Source organism: Trichechus manatus, unplaced genomic scaffold, assembly GCF_000243295.1.
Source record: "Trichechus manatus latirostris isolate Lorelei unplaced genomic scaffold, TriManLat1.0 scaffold00080, whole genome shotgun sequence".
Lineage (NCBI taxonomy): Eukaryota > Metazoa > Chordata > Mammalia > Sirenia > Trichechidae > Trichechus > Trichechus manatus.
Window position 1 is genome coordinate 5,455,253 of NW_004444016.1, and position 14,366 is coordinate 5,469,618.

The 14,366-nt window shown below is 42.3% G+C and overlaps 1 protein-coding gene across 5 annotated transcripts in view; it reads left to right on the plus strand.

The window, feature by feature from the left end:
* Positions 1–14,366, plus strand: part of KDM3B (lysine demethylase 3B) — a 70,055-nt gene that overhangs the window by 31,802 nt on the left and 23,887 nt on the right. For all 5 annotated transcript variants that reach the window (XM_004381041.2, XM_023735579.1, XM_023735580.1 and 2 more), the window contains 4 exons: positions 2,442–3,690; positions 4,604–4,805; positions 9,466–9,680; positions 10,700–10,852. In XM_004381041.2, coding sequence (XP_004381098.1) covers positions 2,442–3,690; positions 4,604–4,805; positions 9,466–9,680; positions 10,700–10,852 — 1,819 coding nt within the window. The remainder of the gene's footprint in view (positions 1–2,441; positions 3,691–4,603; positions 4,806–9,465; positions 9,681–10,699; positions 10,853–14,366) is intronic.

Below are 14,366 nucleotides of genomic sequence, written 5' to 3' on the forward strand. Positions count from 1 at the left end.
ATGAAATGCTTAGTGAATTTTTAAATTACATATAAGAAACTACTGTGTGCTAAGTACTGTATATTACCAAATAAGGAATTGATATCCCTATTTGAAGGAGCTCATATCCTAAAATGGAATCATTTTAGGTTTAACAATACCAGATAAAGCCTGCATATACATTTCATCTGACTCCTTCCCTTCCCCAGCAAGTGCACAATTTGTTAATACCTAGTATGCAGGGATTGGGGGCGGGAGGCAGGAGCAGAGAAGGCCTGTAAGTGCAAATTTCACACTGTTCATGGTTTGTCCTCTGTTAGTTGACCAGCATTCCCAAGAAACCCAGGTGAAGATCTTAGTGGATTTCTAGCGTGTGTAAGCCATCATATTGCCTGAATTATTTAAAATAAACTTCATGACAAAGGCAGTGTGGATGTAAATGTGGATTACAAAATAGACCAGATTTTACGTGCTACAAAAAGAGACCCACTGAATGCTGTTATTCTCTGGGTAGGAAAAGCTGAATAGATGCAAAGGGCATTTTCCGAAGAGGCTGGAGAAATTTTTGTGACTGTGTCAGTCATTTTGCTGATGTTTCGGCCTAGGTCTTCTCTTGGGATATGATTTGAAAGTACAGAAATGGGTCTTTCCACTATGATGTCAAATCTTAAATGGGGACACAGCAACAGGAAACTTCTTACCCTAAAAACTGAGTTGATATAGTTCGTCATCAGTTTCTTATGAGAAAAGGATTTGGAGTTCATTCATTTGAAGGAAAAGGAAAGACCATCCAAATTATGTTTCATTCATGTGTGTATTTATTTTTAAAGGGTAACTTTAGTAGTGAAACGTGAGCTACACATGCTGGTTCCTTGTAGTCATGCAGGTGTAAAGGCTCATGGCCAAATCTTGCTAGTGAAACAACAGCAGAGCCTTAGGGCTCTGTCTATTCTCTTCTTTTTTGTGAGGAGGGGGTTTAAATCAATGATTGCTGGTTAGTGTGAAGGAAAAGAAAAATGAGCTTTAATTTTTTAACTCTAAAATGGCCTGAAGCAGTCTCTGCTGCAAATGCCTGTTGGAGGCAAGCCACAGATGTCCTGTCTGGTTCCTTTGTCTCTTTGCAGCCCTCAGGGAAAGTCCTAATGTAGATTCCTCTTGCATATTTAAAGAATGGCTTAAATAAATTGAAACTCCTGCTCTTTAAACAATAGGCCTTTTGTTTATTTGGAATATTTATTTTTTAATTATGATAAAATATACAACATAAAATTTACCACTTTAACCATTTTAAGGTATATAATTCAAGTGGCATTTAGTACGTAACAATGTTCAGCCATCACCACTATCTAGTTCTAGAACTTTTTCATCACCCCAGAAGGAAGCCCAATGCCCATTAAACAGTCATGGAATGATTTTTATTTCCAGTGTTTGTTTTAAAGTGAATATTTTGGAATATCCTCTACCTCCTGGAAGTGATTTTATTTATTTTTTTACAATCTGTGGTTTGTAAGTCAAGTGCTAGGAGCTGAGTTTTATTAAATTAACAAGTATTAATTAAGTAAGAGTTTATATCTACATCTGGGTGTAACATAAAAGTACTCACACCCCTTATACACACAATCATCACATGTAGAAGTTAACATTTTCGAGGTAAAAGAATGAAAAGAAAGTGTTTTATCATTTGCAATTTGTTATGCTGAATATTTTTGTTCGGTGGGTATGTCAGTAGATACACTTTTCCTGTTTGGAGTCTTGGTAGATCCTACTGATAACAAAAGGGTCTGGTAAACATTTTGGTTTTTTACGTTAGCATCTTTAGGACTAACTTTAATTGCAACAGATACTCAACTTTTAGGTGAACTTAGACTCGTAAATAGATGGCCAGTTTCCAAAAGGGTCAATCTTGGAGAGTTCTAGACTAATAAAGAGAATACTTTAATTACAGTTGGACTTGTGATAGGACTGAAGAAGTCACTTTGTAAGATGGGTAGTTTGTAATAGCTAAAATAAGTAAAAATAACAATAGCCCCTAAAGTCATTGAAGTGGATTACTCTTACAAGGGTCACTAGTTATATTTCAAAGTAAAAGTTAGTATCTGTTCAAGAACCCTTTTCTCCAGTTTCTTGGTAGAGTCTTTCCACTTCCAAACAGGTACTAAGAAGCCTACACAGCCTCTAGCACTGTGTGAACCAACTGGCTATCAACCAAAGGAGTGGCAGGACGAATGACATCCTGTTCTTTCTGGCTCACTTTGCTAAAGATTCCTTCTGTGTGGTCTGTGGCAAGTTTCTTCCCCAGTGCTGGTGAAATCCAGTTACAAGAGCAGTTGCATAGAGTTATAGGAAAGAAAAGTTGATTGACCCACAAGAAATATTGATCTAGTGATCACTTAGCTCTAAGAAAGAGATGTAAGACTGTCGCGAAAAGCCAGCATCACTAACTCAGGCTATCTTCTTTTCAGAATTCAAGAAATTCTATTGTGGCCTCTTCTGGATTTAGAACATCTCTCCCAAGTTCATCACAACCTTTGACTTTTGGAAGTGGAAGGAGCCAGTCCAATGGGGTTCTAGCCACAGAGAACAAACCTTTGGGCTTCTCTTTTGGCTGTAGCTCTACACCAGAGTCTCAGAAAGACTCTGATCTCTCCAAAAACTTGTTTTTTCAGTGCATGTCCCAAACTTTACCCACCAGTAACTACTTCACTACCGTTTCAGAGAGTTTGGCTGATGATTCATCCAGTCGGGACTCTTTCAAACAAAGCCTTGAGAGCCTGAGCTCAGGCCTGTGTAAAAGTAGACCCGTTCTTGGAGCAGACACTAAGCCAGGCTCTAAGGCTGGCAGCTCTGTGGACCGGAAGGTGCCTGCAGAGTCCATGCCCACCCTCACACCAGCCTTCCCACGGAGCCTCCTGAATACCCGTACACCAGAAAGTCATGAAAATCTATTTTTACAGCCCCCCAAGTTATCCCGAGAAGAGCCCTCTAACCCTTTCCTGGCATTCGTGGAGAAAGTCGAACATAGCCCTTTCAGCAGCTTTGTATCTCAGGCATCAGGTAGCTCCTCTTCTGCTACCACTGTCACCTCCAAGGCAGCACCCAGCTGGCCTGAGTCACACTCCTCTGCAGATTCAGCAACTTTCGCAAAGAAGAAAACCCTCTTCATCACAACTGATTCCTCCAAGCTGGTGCCTGGTGTTCTGGGCTCAACTCTTAACACCGGGGGCCCAAGCCTGTCTACCATGGGGAATGGCCGCTCTAGCTCACCCACCAGCAGTCTCACCCAGCCCATTGAGATGCCTACTCTCTCCTCCAGCCCCACAGAGGAGAGGCCAACTGTGGGGCCTGGGCAGCAGGACAATCCCCTCCTCAAAACCTTTAGTACCGTCTTTGGCAGGCACTCAGGCGGCTTTCTGGCCTCTCCTACAGATTTTTCACAGGAGAACAAAGCTCCTTTTGAAGCTGTGAAAAGGTTCTCACTGGATGAGCGAAGCTTGGCTTGCAGACAGGACTCAGACTCCAGCACCAACAGTGACCTGTCAGATTTGAGCGACTCTGAGGAGCAGCTGCAGGCCAAGACTGGCCTGAAGGGGATTCCAGAGCACCTAATGGGGAAACTGGGCCCCAATGGGGAGCGCAGTGCTGAGCTGTTGCTGGGCAAAGGCAAAGGGAAGCAGGCCCCCAAGGGCCGGCCTCGGACCGCCCCTCTGAAAGGTGATCCTGCTGGGGCTACACGTGGCTTTACCCTGGCACTGGCCTCAAATACCTATTGTCCTCTTGGGCAGCAGAAGCTCTCACTTTGATGGAAAGTTCTATAATCTCATAGAATTACATAGCCAAAAGGGTCCAACAGAGGCTCTTCATCAGACCTTCTGGTTCAGGGTAGGATTGCATCTAAACCAGCACTGTGAGAGGGATATGTGTCCTGTGTAATGTTAATCTCACAAAGCAAGATCCTTGATCTTCCTTGGCAGTCTGTTATTTTTCTTCAGGAACTATTTCCTTGTGTTTATCTCATACTTTTCTATTTTGCTTTGGCCTATCATTTCAATTTACTTCAAGGGAATGACTGAGTACTGGTCTCTATTCTTATATAGCAGCCCTTTGTAGAGTTCATGAAGCAAAGAGAATCACCCTTCAGTTTGCTCCTTTCTAGAATGTATGTTAGCACCTCTACCAAAAATCATTAACTCTTGTGGTATGAGATTATGGTGCAAAAACGTATAAGGGCAAGGGAGAAAGTTCTGTGGTAAAAGTAGCTGTTGTCAATAGTAATTGGTGTTCTGTGGGGGCCCAAAAGGCCTTAGTTAGTAGAACAGCCATATCCTGAGGGGCTAGAGGCAGGTGGTAACTACCTCTACCTTCTTAGGTTTCCCTATGCCCATAGTTGTTTTGCTGTAATGTGGCACGTCTCACAAATTCTCCATGATCCTTAGCTTCCAGTTGACACCTCTTTCCTCCTTGCCCTCCCTTACTGTCAGAGATGAGACCTCATGGGCACATGCCCAAGCAGTGCAAGGAAGAGTGGCCCAGGACAGGACAGGTGTCTATCCCCAAGAGGATCATGTTATCAAGCCCCATTTATACTTCCCATGACCAGCCTTTTCTCCTTCCTCCCTTGCTGCAGTTGGCCAGTCAGTGCTAAAAGATGTAAGCAAAGTGAAGAAGCTGAAGCAGTCCGGAGAGCCCTTTCTGCAGGACGGGTCATGCATCAATGTGGCCCCTCATCTGCACAAGTGCCGCGAATGCCGCCTAGAACGGTATCGGAAGTTTAAGGAACAGGAGCAAGATGATTCCACTGTGGCCTGCCGCTTCTTTCACTTCCGGAGGTACCCAAACTCATCTCTTTGCCTCTTTCCCAATTTCCATTAGTGACACATAACTCTCACTCTTTCTCTGAAGCTATAAACATGTCTCACTGTCTTTCTCCTTGCCTTCCTTAACCACTTTGCTCTCAAGAGTCTGTGCTAAGACTCAGTTATAGTAACCACTTAGTTGTTTGTTTGGATTGTGAAATGACATGTGGCTTTGTCCTTGGAGAACTGAAGTTGAGTAATCTTAGCTGCTAACCTCTGTGCAACACTGAGTTATTCCTGGCATAGGTTCCATTTGAAACCATTTTGTATTATGGATCTGCCTGATTACTTACTTTTCTCCAGTGCTAGAGTAACGCTAGTCATGTTAGAAAGAAGGGGAAGTATGATTAGGAGATAATAATGTGAAGAGTCTTTGAAATAGAACTGGTGAAAATCCTGCACTATCCCCTGCTTCTACCAAACAATAGCTGTTTACTCACTGTCCCCCTGCTCAATAAACTTAGAAGAGGAGTTTCTTCTGAACATCTGCCAAGGATCTTTAATTTTTACAATAAAGAAAGCTAAATGGTTTAGCCTTTTAGTGTGGATTCACTTATTCATCCAGTATTTATCAAGTGCTTAATATGTGCAAGCTATTGTTCTGGACATTGAGGATTCAGAAATGAGCAAACCATCAAATTCCAGCCCTCAAGAGGTTTGCATTTTATTTGGGGAGTCAGACAGTAGATGAGGAAAACAAAGTTAAATGTATGGTATGCCAGCTAATAAATACTGTGAGAAAAATAAAGGAAAGAGGATTGGGGGGAGGAGGTAGAGATGCTATAGGACAGCCTGAGTAGATGAGATTTGAGTAAAGGCCTGAAAGACATAAGGGAGTGAGCCATGCAGTTTTCCAGGAGAAAAGTATTTTAGATAGAGGAAACAACAAGTACAACCATCCTGAGGCCAGAGTATTCCTGGTGCATTCATGGAGCAGAACAGAGTATGCAAGGCACGGGTTGGGGGTGGGTGGTTGAGGTCAGAGAATTTATGATGGGGCCAGATTTTAAAGGTCTGCTGTAAGGGCCTTGCCTTTTAGGCTGAATAAGAAGGCATTGGAGGAAAAAACAAAACAAAATGAAAGTCATTAGAGGTTTTGAGCTGATGAGTGACAATGATGAATATTTGAAAGGATCACTCTATCTTCTTCGGAATAGAACATATGGAGGCAAGGGGAGAAGCACAGATAAGTTAGGAGGCTGTTGAAATTATTCAGGTGAGAAATGATGGTGGCTTAGACCAGGGAGGTGATGAAAAGTGGCTGGATCCTGGATTATTTATTTTTTTCAAATTTAAAAAGAGAATTCATTGACTTGAACTAGAGGATATAGAAATGTTGATGGCTTCAGGCTTGGAATGACCTGTATCAGAGGTTGGCAAACTATGGCCCACTGGCCAAATCTCGTCCACTACCTGTTCTGTTTTGTTTTTAATTGTGGTAAATACATAGGTAACAAAGCATTTGCTTTTTCAGCAGTCTTCACCTGTACAGTTCAGTGACATTAAGTATGTTCATCATGTTGTTCAGCCATCATCTGGATATGTTTTGAAGGTAGAGCCCACATGCTTTTCTGATGGATTAGATGTGTAATATGAAAGAAAGAAAGTAGTCAAGGATGATTCCAAGACTTTGGGCCCAAAAACTGGAAGAAGGGTTTGCCATTTACTGATAAAGACATTTTTGAGGGAAAGGCAGTTTTGGGGAGAAAATGGGGAATTTTAATTTGGGTGTGTTAAGTTTGAGATGCCTATCAGATTTCCAGATGGAGATGTTGAGAGGCGTAAAAATGGCACCAGGTCTAACTTCACAAGGGGGTGGAGAGAGAATCAAGATCCAACATCAGCCCAAAGCTGATTCCTATAAGGTGGAGGTCAGACATACCTCCTGTCTCCAACCTTTTTTACCAGTTCTGACACCAGCCATCCCTCCCATGGCACTCTCCACTTCTCTGCTGAGTTCAATAATTCATTGCAGTGGCCACACAGAACTCACAGATCACACTCACAGTTATGGGGTTTATTATTATCAGGTTACAATTCAGGATCAGGAATGACTCAGGATAGAGTTCTTCTGTCAGGACAGCTAATCAGTCATGCCCACAGACAGACCTCTCTCTTGCCTCTCGGCCCCTCAGCCCCTCAGCCTGGCCTCTGTCCTGCTCAGGCAAGTGTTACAAAGCTCTTTAGTTCTTCCAGTAAGTGCCTGGAGGCACCCTACTCTGCCAGTAAGCCTTGGCCCGAAGGTGCTCAGCTCTCTCGCTCCGTGAGTTGGCACACCTACTGTAGCCACCTCACTCTGTAGGCCAGGAAGCTCACTGTTCCATCTGGCGCCAGTCTACTGGTTCTGCTGCCACCGTTTCTCTGCTGCAGCTTCTTGCTGTCTCATGTCGCGTTGTCTCCGGTGTTACAGCTCTTATCTCCTGGGTCTAAAAATTCTCAGAGCTGGGACTCTGGGTCCAAAGGACACACTCCACTCCTGGCTCTTCTTGATGGTAGTGAGATCCCCCCTCTGCTCTGAGATTGGCTCTTTTTTTAAGCTTAGCAGGATGGCAAAACTAACGAATCCCCTACAAGGGTTCCACAAGCACCTTGTTTGCATAGTCCCACCCAGTCATTTTGTGAGAGTCACAAGACCATGATTGACTAGAAGGGCCGTATTAAATAATTCACTGCACCACAAGAGGGCAGCTATAGATACACAGTCCTAGAGTTGAGGGAAGAGGTTCGCGGTGGAGGTATAAATTTGGATGTCATTGTCAAGTATTTAAAGCTATGTGTCTGAGATCACCCAAGGAGTTAAAGTGTAGATAAAGAGCAGTGTCTTAGTCTGGGTTCTCTAGAAGGAGCAAAACCAGTGAGGTGTGTGTGTGTGTGTGTGTGTGTGTATGTATGTGTACATATATAATAAAGAGAGAGATTTACTTCAAGGAAATGTCTCACGCAGTTGTGGAGGCTGTCAAGTCTCAAATCTGTAGGTCAGGCAGAAGGCTGGAGACCTCTGCTGTCTCACGAGATTTGTAAATCCAAAATCTATGGGTCAGACAGCAGGCTGGAGACTTCTGCAGGCTTACGTCCCAGGAACTGGAGGTCAAGCAGCAAGTAGAATACAGGGTCAAGAGAGCAATCGAGCAAGCTTTGCCAGGATGTCCATTTATATACTGGAGGCAGGCCACAGCCCCAAGGAAACTCTCCTTTTAACTGATTGGCTGATTACATTAGAGCACATCATAGAAGGTGATTACATTATATTACATTATGGAAGAGCAGCCAGTCCAGTGTCTGCCAAACTAGTCCAAGTTGACATATAACATTAACCATTATAAGCAACAATCTAAAGACTGAGTTCTTGAGCTCTCCAGCATTCAGAGATGAGAAAGATGAGGAGGAACAAGTAAAGGAGACTGACCCAGTGAGATAGTAAGAAAACCAAAGGAGTGAGGTATTCTGGAAGCCAGCTACAGATAGTACTTCCAGGAAGGAATAATGAATTGTGTCAAATGCTGCTGGTGGATCATGTAAGATAAAGACTGGAAGTGACCATTGGATTTCACAAGGCAGAATGACCTTGTCAGAAACCGTTTTGGTAGATTGGTGGGGAGAAAGCCTGATTGGAGTGGATTAAGAGAAAACAAAAGGGAAAGGAACTGGCAACAATGAGTATAGACAACTCTTTGAAGGAACTTCGCTATAATGAGCACATAAATGGAGGAGGGTGTGGGGCAGAGAGGATTTTTGAGGTAGAAATTATAACAGTTTTAAATGCTGACAAGAATGATTCAGTAGAGAGGAAAATTAATGATGCAGAAAAGAGAGAAGTAGTGGAAAGATGTCTTTGAGTTGGGTGGAAGGACAAGATGTAGAGCATAGATGCAGAAATTGGCCTTCTCCCGGACTTAGGTCATTCATAGTAACAGGAGCTGAAATGGTGCATGCGGGCCCAATTGCAGGAAGGTGTGGTAATGTGATGGAAGCTTGTGTAAGCTTTTTTCTAGCTCCTTCTATTTCTCTGAAGAATAGGAAGCAAGGTCTTCATGAGGATGTAGTTTTGGCGGTTTGGAAAGAAAGGAAAAGTTATGAAACAGGCATCAAGGGAAGTGGGTACATCAGGAAACTGGACTGAGACTGCCAGGCAATATTAAGGATTCACCTGAGGTAGGTGGACATGAATTTAAAGTGTGACAGTGAGCATTTTTCTCTGGTCACGTTTAGTGGTGTGGAGCAGGTGGAGGGAGAAACTGGTAAGCAACTCTGGGGATAGGTTATTAAGGAATTCGTACCTTCCACCCTTGTGACGCAGTGATTTAAGAGTTCGGCTGCTAACCTAAAGGTCGGCAGCTCAAATCCACCAGCCGCTCCTTGGAAACCCTATGGGGCAGTTCTCCTCTGTCCTCTAGGTTCTCTATGAATTGGAAGCGACTCAACGGCACCTAACAACAACAAAGCATTAACAAGTATTGCTATTAGTGTAGAGAGGTGCATGCTGTGTTGGCCAAATATGGTGAAAGTTTTTAACTCAGTTTGATTCCATTAAGTCTCTTTTGATTTCTTTTAGGTCCTAAGATTTTAGTTGTGTGTTAGTTTGCATGGCTGCTGCTATTTACCATGTATTTGACTGTCTACCTTCCCGTCTCAGGTTGATCTTCACTCGAAAGGGGGTACTCCGCGTGGAGGGGTTTTTGAGCCCCCAGCAAAGTGATCCTGATGCTATGAACCTGTGGATTCCTTCTTCCTCCCTAGCAGAAGGGATAGACCTAGAGACCTCAAAGTACATCCTGGCCAATGTCGGGGACCAGTTTTGCCAGCTTGTGATGTCTGAGAAGGAGGCCATGATGATGGTGGAGCCACACCGTAAGGCACCCTCTTGCTCGTCTTCCACGCATTCCTAGTTGGAAACTCATTTTCTTTCATTTAATGGGAGCAGTGGCAAAATAGCATTCTCTATGCATGAATTAAGACTGAAAGGGTCCCTGGACAGTGCAAATGGTTTGCACTCAGCTGGTAACCAAAATGCTGACAATTCGAAACCACCCAGTGACACTGCAGTTGAAACAGGCCTGGCTATCTGCCTCCGTAAAGATTACAGCCAAGAAAACCCCATGGAGTAGTTCTGCTTTGTAACACATGGGGTCTCCTAAGTTGCAAATCAACAACAATAACAAAATCAGCAATATGACTGATAAGACTTCTCTTTGTAGCAATCTGAGTACTAGCTGAAGCCCTAACCATATTCAGCAGGCCTCAATGTTTCAGTCTTTAGCAGTTAACAAACCTGAAAATGCCTTCCCTGCTTGCCTTTCATTTTTGTAGCACAGCTACAATCACATTCATTTTGACCCCAATTTCAGTTTGCTTTGAACCAGTTTTTATTATTAATCGATACTGTATGAATTGTAAACAGGTAAAGTGCTGCTGGGTACCATGTTTCATACCTAGAACCCACATTATTCAGACATATAATATTTCCATTTCTATGAGATACTATACCCTATTTCCAGACCAGAGAATATTGTGCTGTGAAATTCCTAAATTTCAAGGAGAAAAAACCTTATTTTAAGCTCTTCAAGATTGAAAATTTTACAGTATCTTAAGTGGTAACGTGGCATTCATTCCATGTTGACACTAGGTTATATCCTGGTATTACCACAAACCCTTAGAATATCATTATATTATAAATAATTTTACAGATTATTTAGAAGTAATCAAATTCCATGTATTTTGTTTCTTATACAATTATAGAAACACTTGACTTCATGGATCTTTGAGTTTGATTTCTGGACAAAAAGACTTGAGTAAGGATCAGTGAATCTGGGGTCTTTTACTGTTGATCAGCATGGCCAATGCCAACAATATTCCTCTTCCTCCTTCAGAGAAAGTGGCATGGAAGCGAGCAGTGCGTGGTGTTCGGGAAATGTGTGACGTGTGTGAAACAACTCTTTTCAATATCCACTGGGTTTGTCGGAAATGCGGATTTGGGGTCTGCCTTGACTGTTACCGGCTCAGGAAAAGCCGTCCACGCAGTGGTAAGCAAATATCCTATGCAATTCTAAAGGTAATTTGTAGATGTGTGTCAGCGGAGGTGTGGGACTTGGGAATTAAAGCAAGAGTGGGTTTGTGCCCCCTCATTAGCTGCTTAGCTTCATTCACCTTTGTTGTACTGTGAAGTATTTTAGTTGCCAGTACTAACTGGGAAGGCTAAAACAAGCCAAGAAGAGTTATTCTTCATCTTCTCTTTGTTTGTTTTGTTGTTTAATAAACTTTATTGAGATAATTCACATGCCATAGCATTCACCCTTTTAGAGTGTGCAATCCAGTGACTTTTAGTGTATTCACAAGGTTGTGCAAGAATCCCTACAATCATAATTCCAGAATATTTTTACCAGCCTGAAAAGAAACGTCATACCATTAGCAGTTACTCCCCATTCTCTACACCCCCAGCCCTCGGTCACCATTAATCTATTTTCTCTCTCTGAATTTGCCTGTTTTGGACATTTCATATAAATGAAATCATACAATATATGACCTTTTGTGTCTGTCTTCTTTCACTTAGCTAGTGAAGCTTCATCTGTGTTGTAGCACTTAGATCAATATTTCATTCCTTTTTATTGCCAAATAACATTCCATTTTTCCCATTCTTTCTGGGGTTTTTTGGGGGGATATGGAGTTTACCACATTTTGTTTATCCATTCGTCAATGGGTGAATATTTGGGTTGTTTCCACTTCTTGGCTATTATGAATAATGCACTATGAATATTTATGTACAGGTATTTTTGTTTTGTTTTGTTTTATAAAACTTTTCATATAGAGATGTTCGAAGAAGAAAACAAAATATGTACAGGTTTTTGTATGGACATATGTTTTTAATTCTCTTAGATATATACCTAGGAGTGGAATTGCTGGATCATATGGTAACCCTGGTGGCACAGTGGTTAAGCGCTTGGCTGCTAACTGAAATAGGTTGGTGGTTCGAATCCACCAGTGGCTCTGTGGGAAAGAGCTCCTGGCAATCTGCTCCTGTAAAGATTACCATCTAGGAAACCCTATGGTGCAGTTCTACTCTATCATATAGGGTTGCTATGAGTGGGAATTGACTCGACAGCACACAACAACAGCGGCAATGGTAACTCTAGATTTAACTTACTGAGAATAAACTGCAGCTGCACTGTTTTACATTCCTACCAGCAATGTCTGAGGGCTCCAATTTTTCCACATCCTCACCAGTACATATTATTGTCTGTCTTTTTTATTATAGCCATCATACTGGGTATGAAGTAACATTTCATTGTGGTTTTTGATTTGCATTTCCCTAATGACTAATGGGAAACCCTGATGGCGTAGTTGTTAAGTGCTGCAGCCGCTAACCAAGATGTTGGCAGTTCAAATCCACCAGGCGCTTCTTGGAAACTGTATGAGGCAGCTGTACTCTGTCCTGTAGGGTAGCTATGAGTCGGAATCAACTCAATGGCAGTGGGTTTGGTCTGGTTTTAGTTGAATGACTAATGACCCTATGGGACAGTTCTGCTCTGTCCTATAGGGTTGCTATGAGTTGAAATCAACTCCACGGCGATGGGTTAATGATTAATGACGTTTAGCATCTTTTTATGTGCTTATTGACCATTTGTAGATCTTCTTTGGAGAAATGTCTATTCAAATCCTTTGCTTCCCTTGGTTCTTGCTTTATCTTATTATATGCCAAGAATCCTCCTTGCCCTTTGACTTCCTCATTCTTCTTCTTTAGAGAGACAGCGGAACCAGTGTAACACGGTGGCTTAGAGCTTAGGGTACTGGGATTTGAAACCTACTTCCACATCTTATTATACCAACTATGGTATCTTAGGCTAGTTACTTAACCCGCTCAGAGCCTTAATGCCCCCATCTATAAAACAAAGATAGTATCAGCACTTTCCTCACTACATTGTTGTCAGGACTACATGAGATGATATATGTAAAGTGGTTAGTATAGGGCCTAACACCCACTAGGTGCTTCATAAATGTTAGTGCTTAGAGTCTTTCACTCTAGCCCATGAAAGATTAACTGCTAAATGAATTACTCTCCTGCCATAAACAAGAAAATGAGACAAGATTATATGAAACAGTAATGTTCAGACATTGCACAACAGGTAGCATGGGACTGTGATTCTTGAGAGAAGGGAACAAAGTGAACACTACAATTGCTGCAGCTTACTGCCTAGAGGCAATTTCCAGGCTGCAGCACAGGGAAAGAGAACTAAAAGAGAGCTTAGCAACCTCACTAAGTTGAGAAGACAGAGATCAGAATCAGGAAGCATGAGGCAGAGTACTGAAGTGTGGTAGGAGATGCACAGTCAGAGAACACTGGCAATATGCAGTGATCCCCTCAATTTTTTGGCTGAGTAGTGATATGCCTGCGCATGAGAAAAAACTCCCCAAAACCCAGGAAAGAACTTTCAGAAAGCAGTAGGCTGAATAATTTGGAGAACTCACAAAGGGCTGGGAATAATTTGTATTCCCACCAGCCAGAGTGCAGAGACATTGGGTAGAATCCAGAAGGGTCATACGTTAGCAGAATGAAGACTAAAGTTAAAGCAAGCCTCGGAAGGATCAAACTGATCTGCAAGTTACTTAGCTGTGCACCAGGCTAATATCAAACACTCTTTAAAGGATTACAATAAAATCCAATACCCAGAAATATAAAAGTCACAAAGTTCTGCATTCAGTCAAGAATTATCAGGTACTCAAAAAAGCAGAAAAACATGATCAGTAAGCTAGAAAAAAATCAGTTAAAACAAATCCAAAATGACAGTAATGATGGAATCAGTAGAAAAGGATCTTAAAGCAGCTATTATACTAAGGATATAATGGAAAACAGGAACATGATGATAGAAATAGAAGATATACAAAAGACCAGGGGACATCTAGCTCAACTGGTGTAACATAGTCTGTAAAGAAATGTTCTGCATCTGACTGTGCTGAGTAGCACCTGGGGTCTTAAAAGCCTGCGAGTGGCTATCTAAGATACATCTACTGGTCCCATCTCAGCTGGAGCAAAGGAGAATGAAGAAGACCAAAGACTCAAGGGAAAGATTAGTCCAAAGGACTAATGGACTGCAGCTACCACAACCTCCACCAGACTGAGCCCAGAACAACTAGATGGTACCTGGTTACCACCACCAACTCTTCTGGCAGGGATCACAATAGAGGGTCCCAAACAGAGCAGGAGAAAAATGTAGAACAAAATTTAAATTCACACACTCAGAAAAAAGACCAGACTTGCTGGTCTGACAGAGGCTGGAGAAACCTGAGAGTACGGCCCCCCGATACCCTTTTAACTTGGTACTGAAATTACTCCTTAGGTTTACCCTTTAGCCAAAGGTTAGACAGGTCTGTAGGACCAACAATAATACACATGAGGGGTGTGCTTCATAGTTCAATCATGTATGACTAATGGACATGTCAGCCCAGAAGCAAAGATGAAAAGGCAGGAAGGGAAAGGAAAACTGTACGAATGGAAACAGGGAACCTGGGGTGGAGAAGGGGAGAGTATTGACACATCGCAGG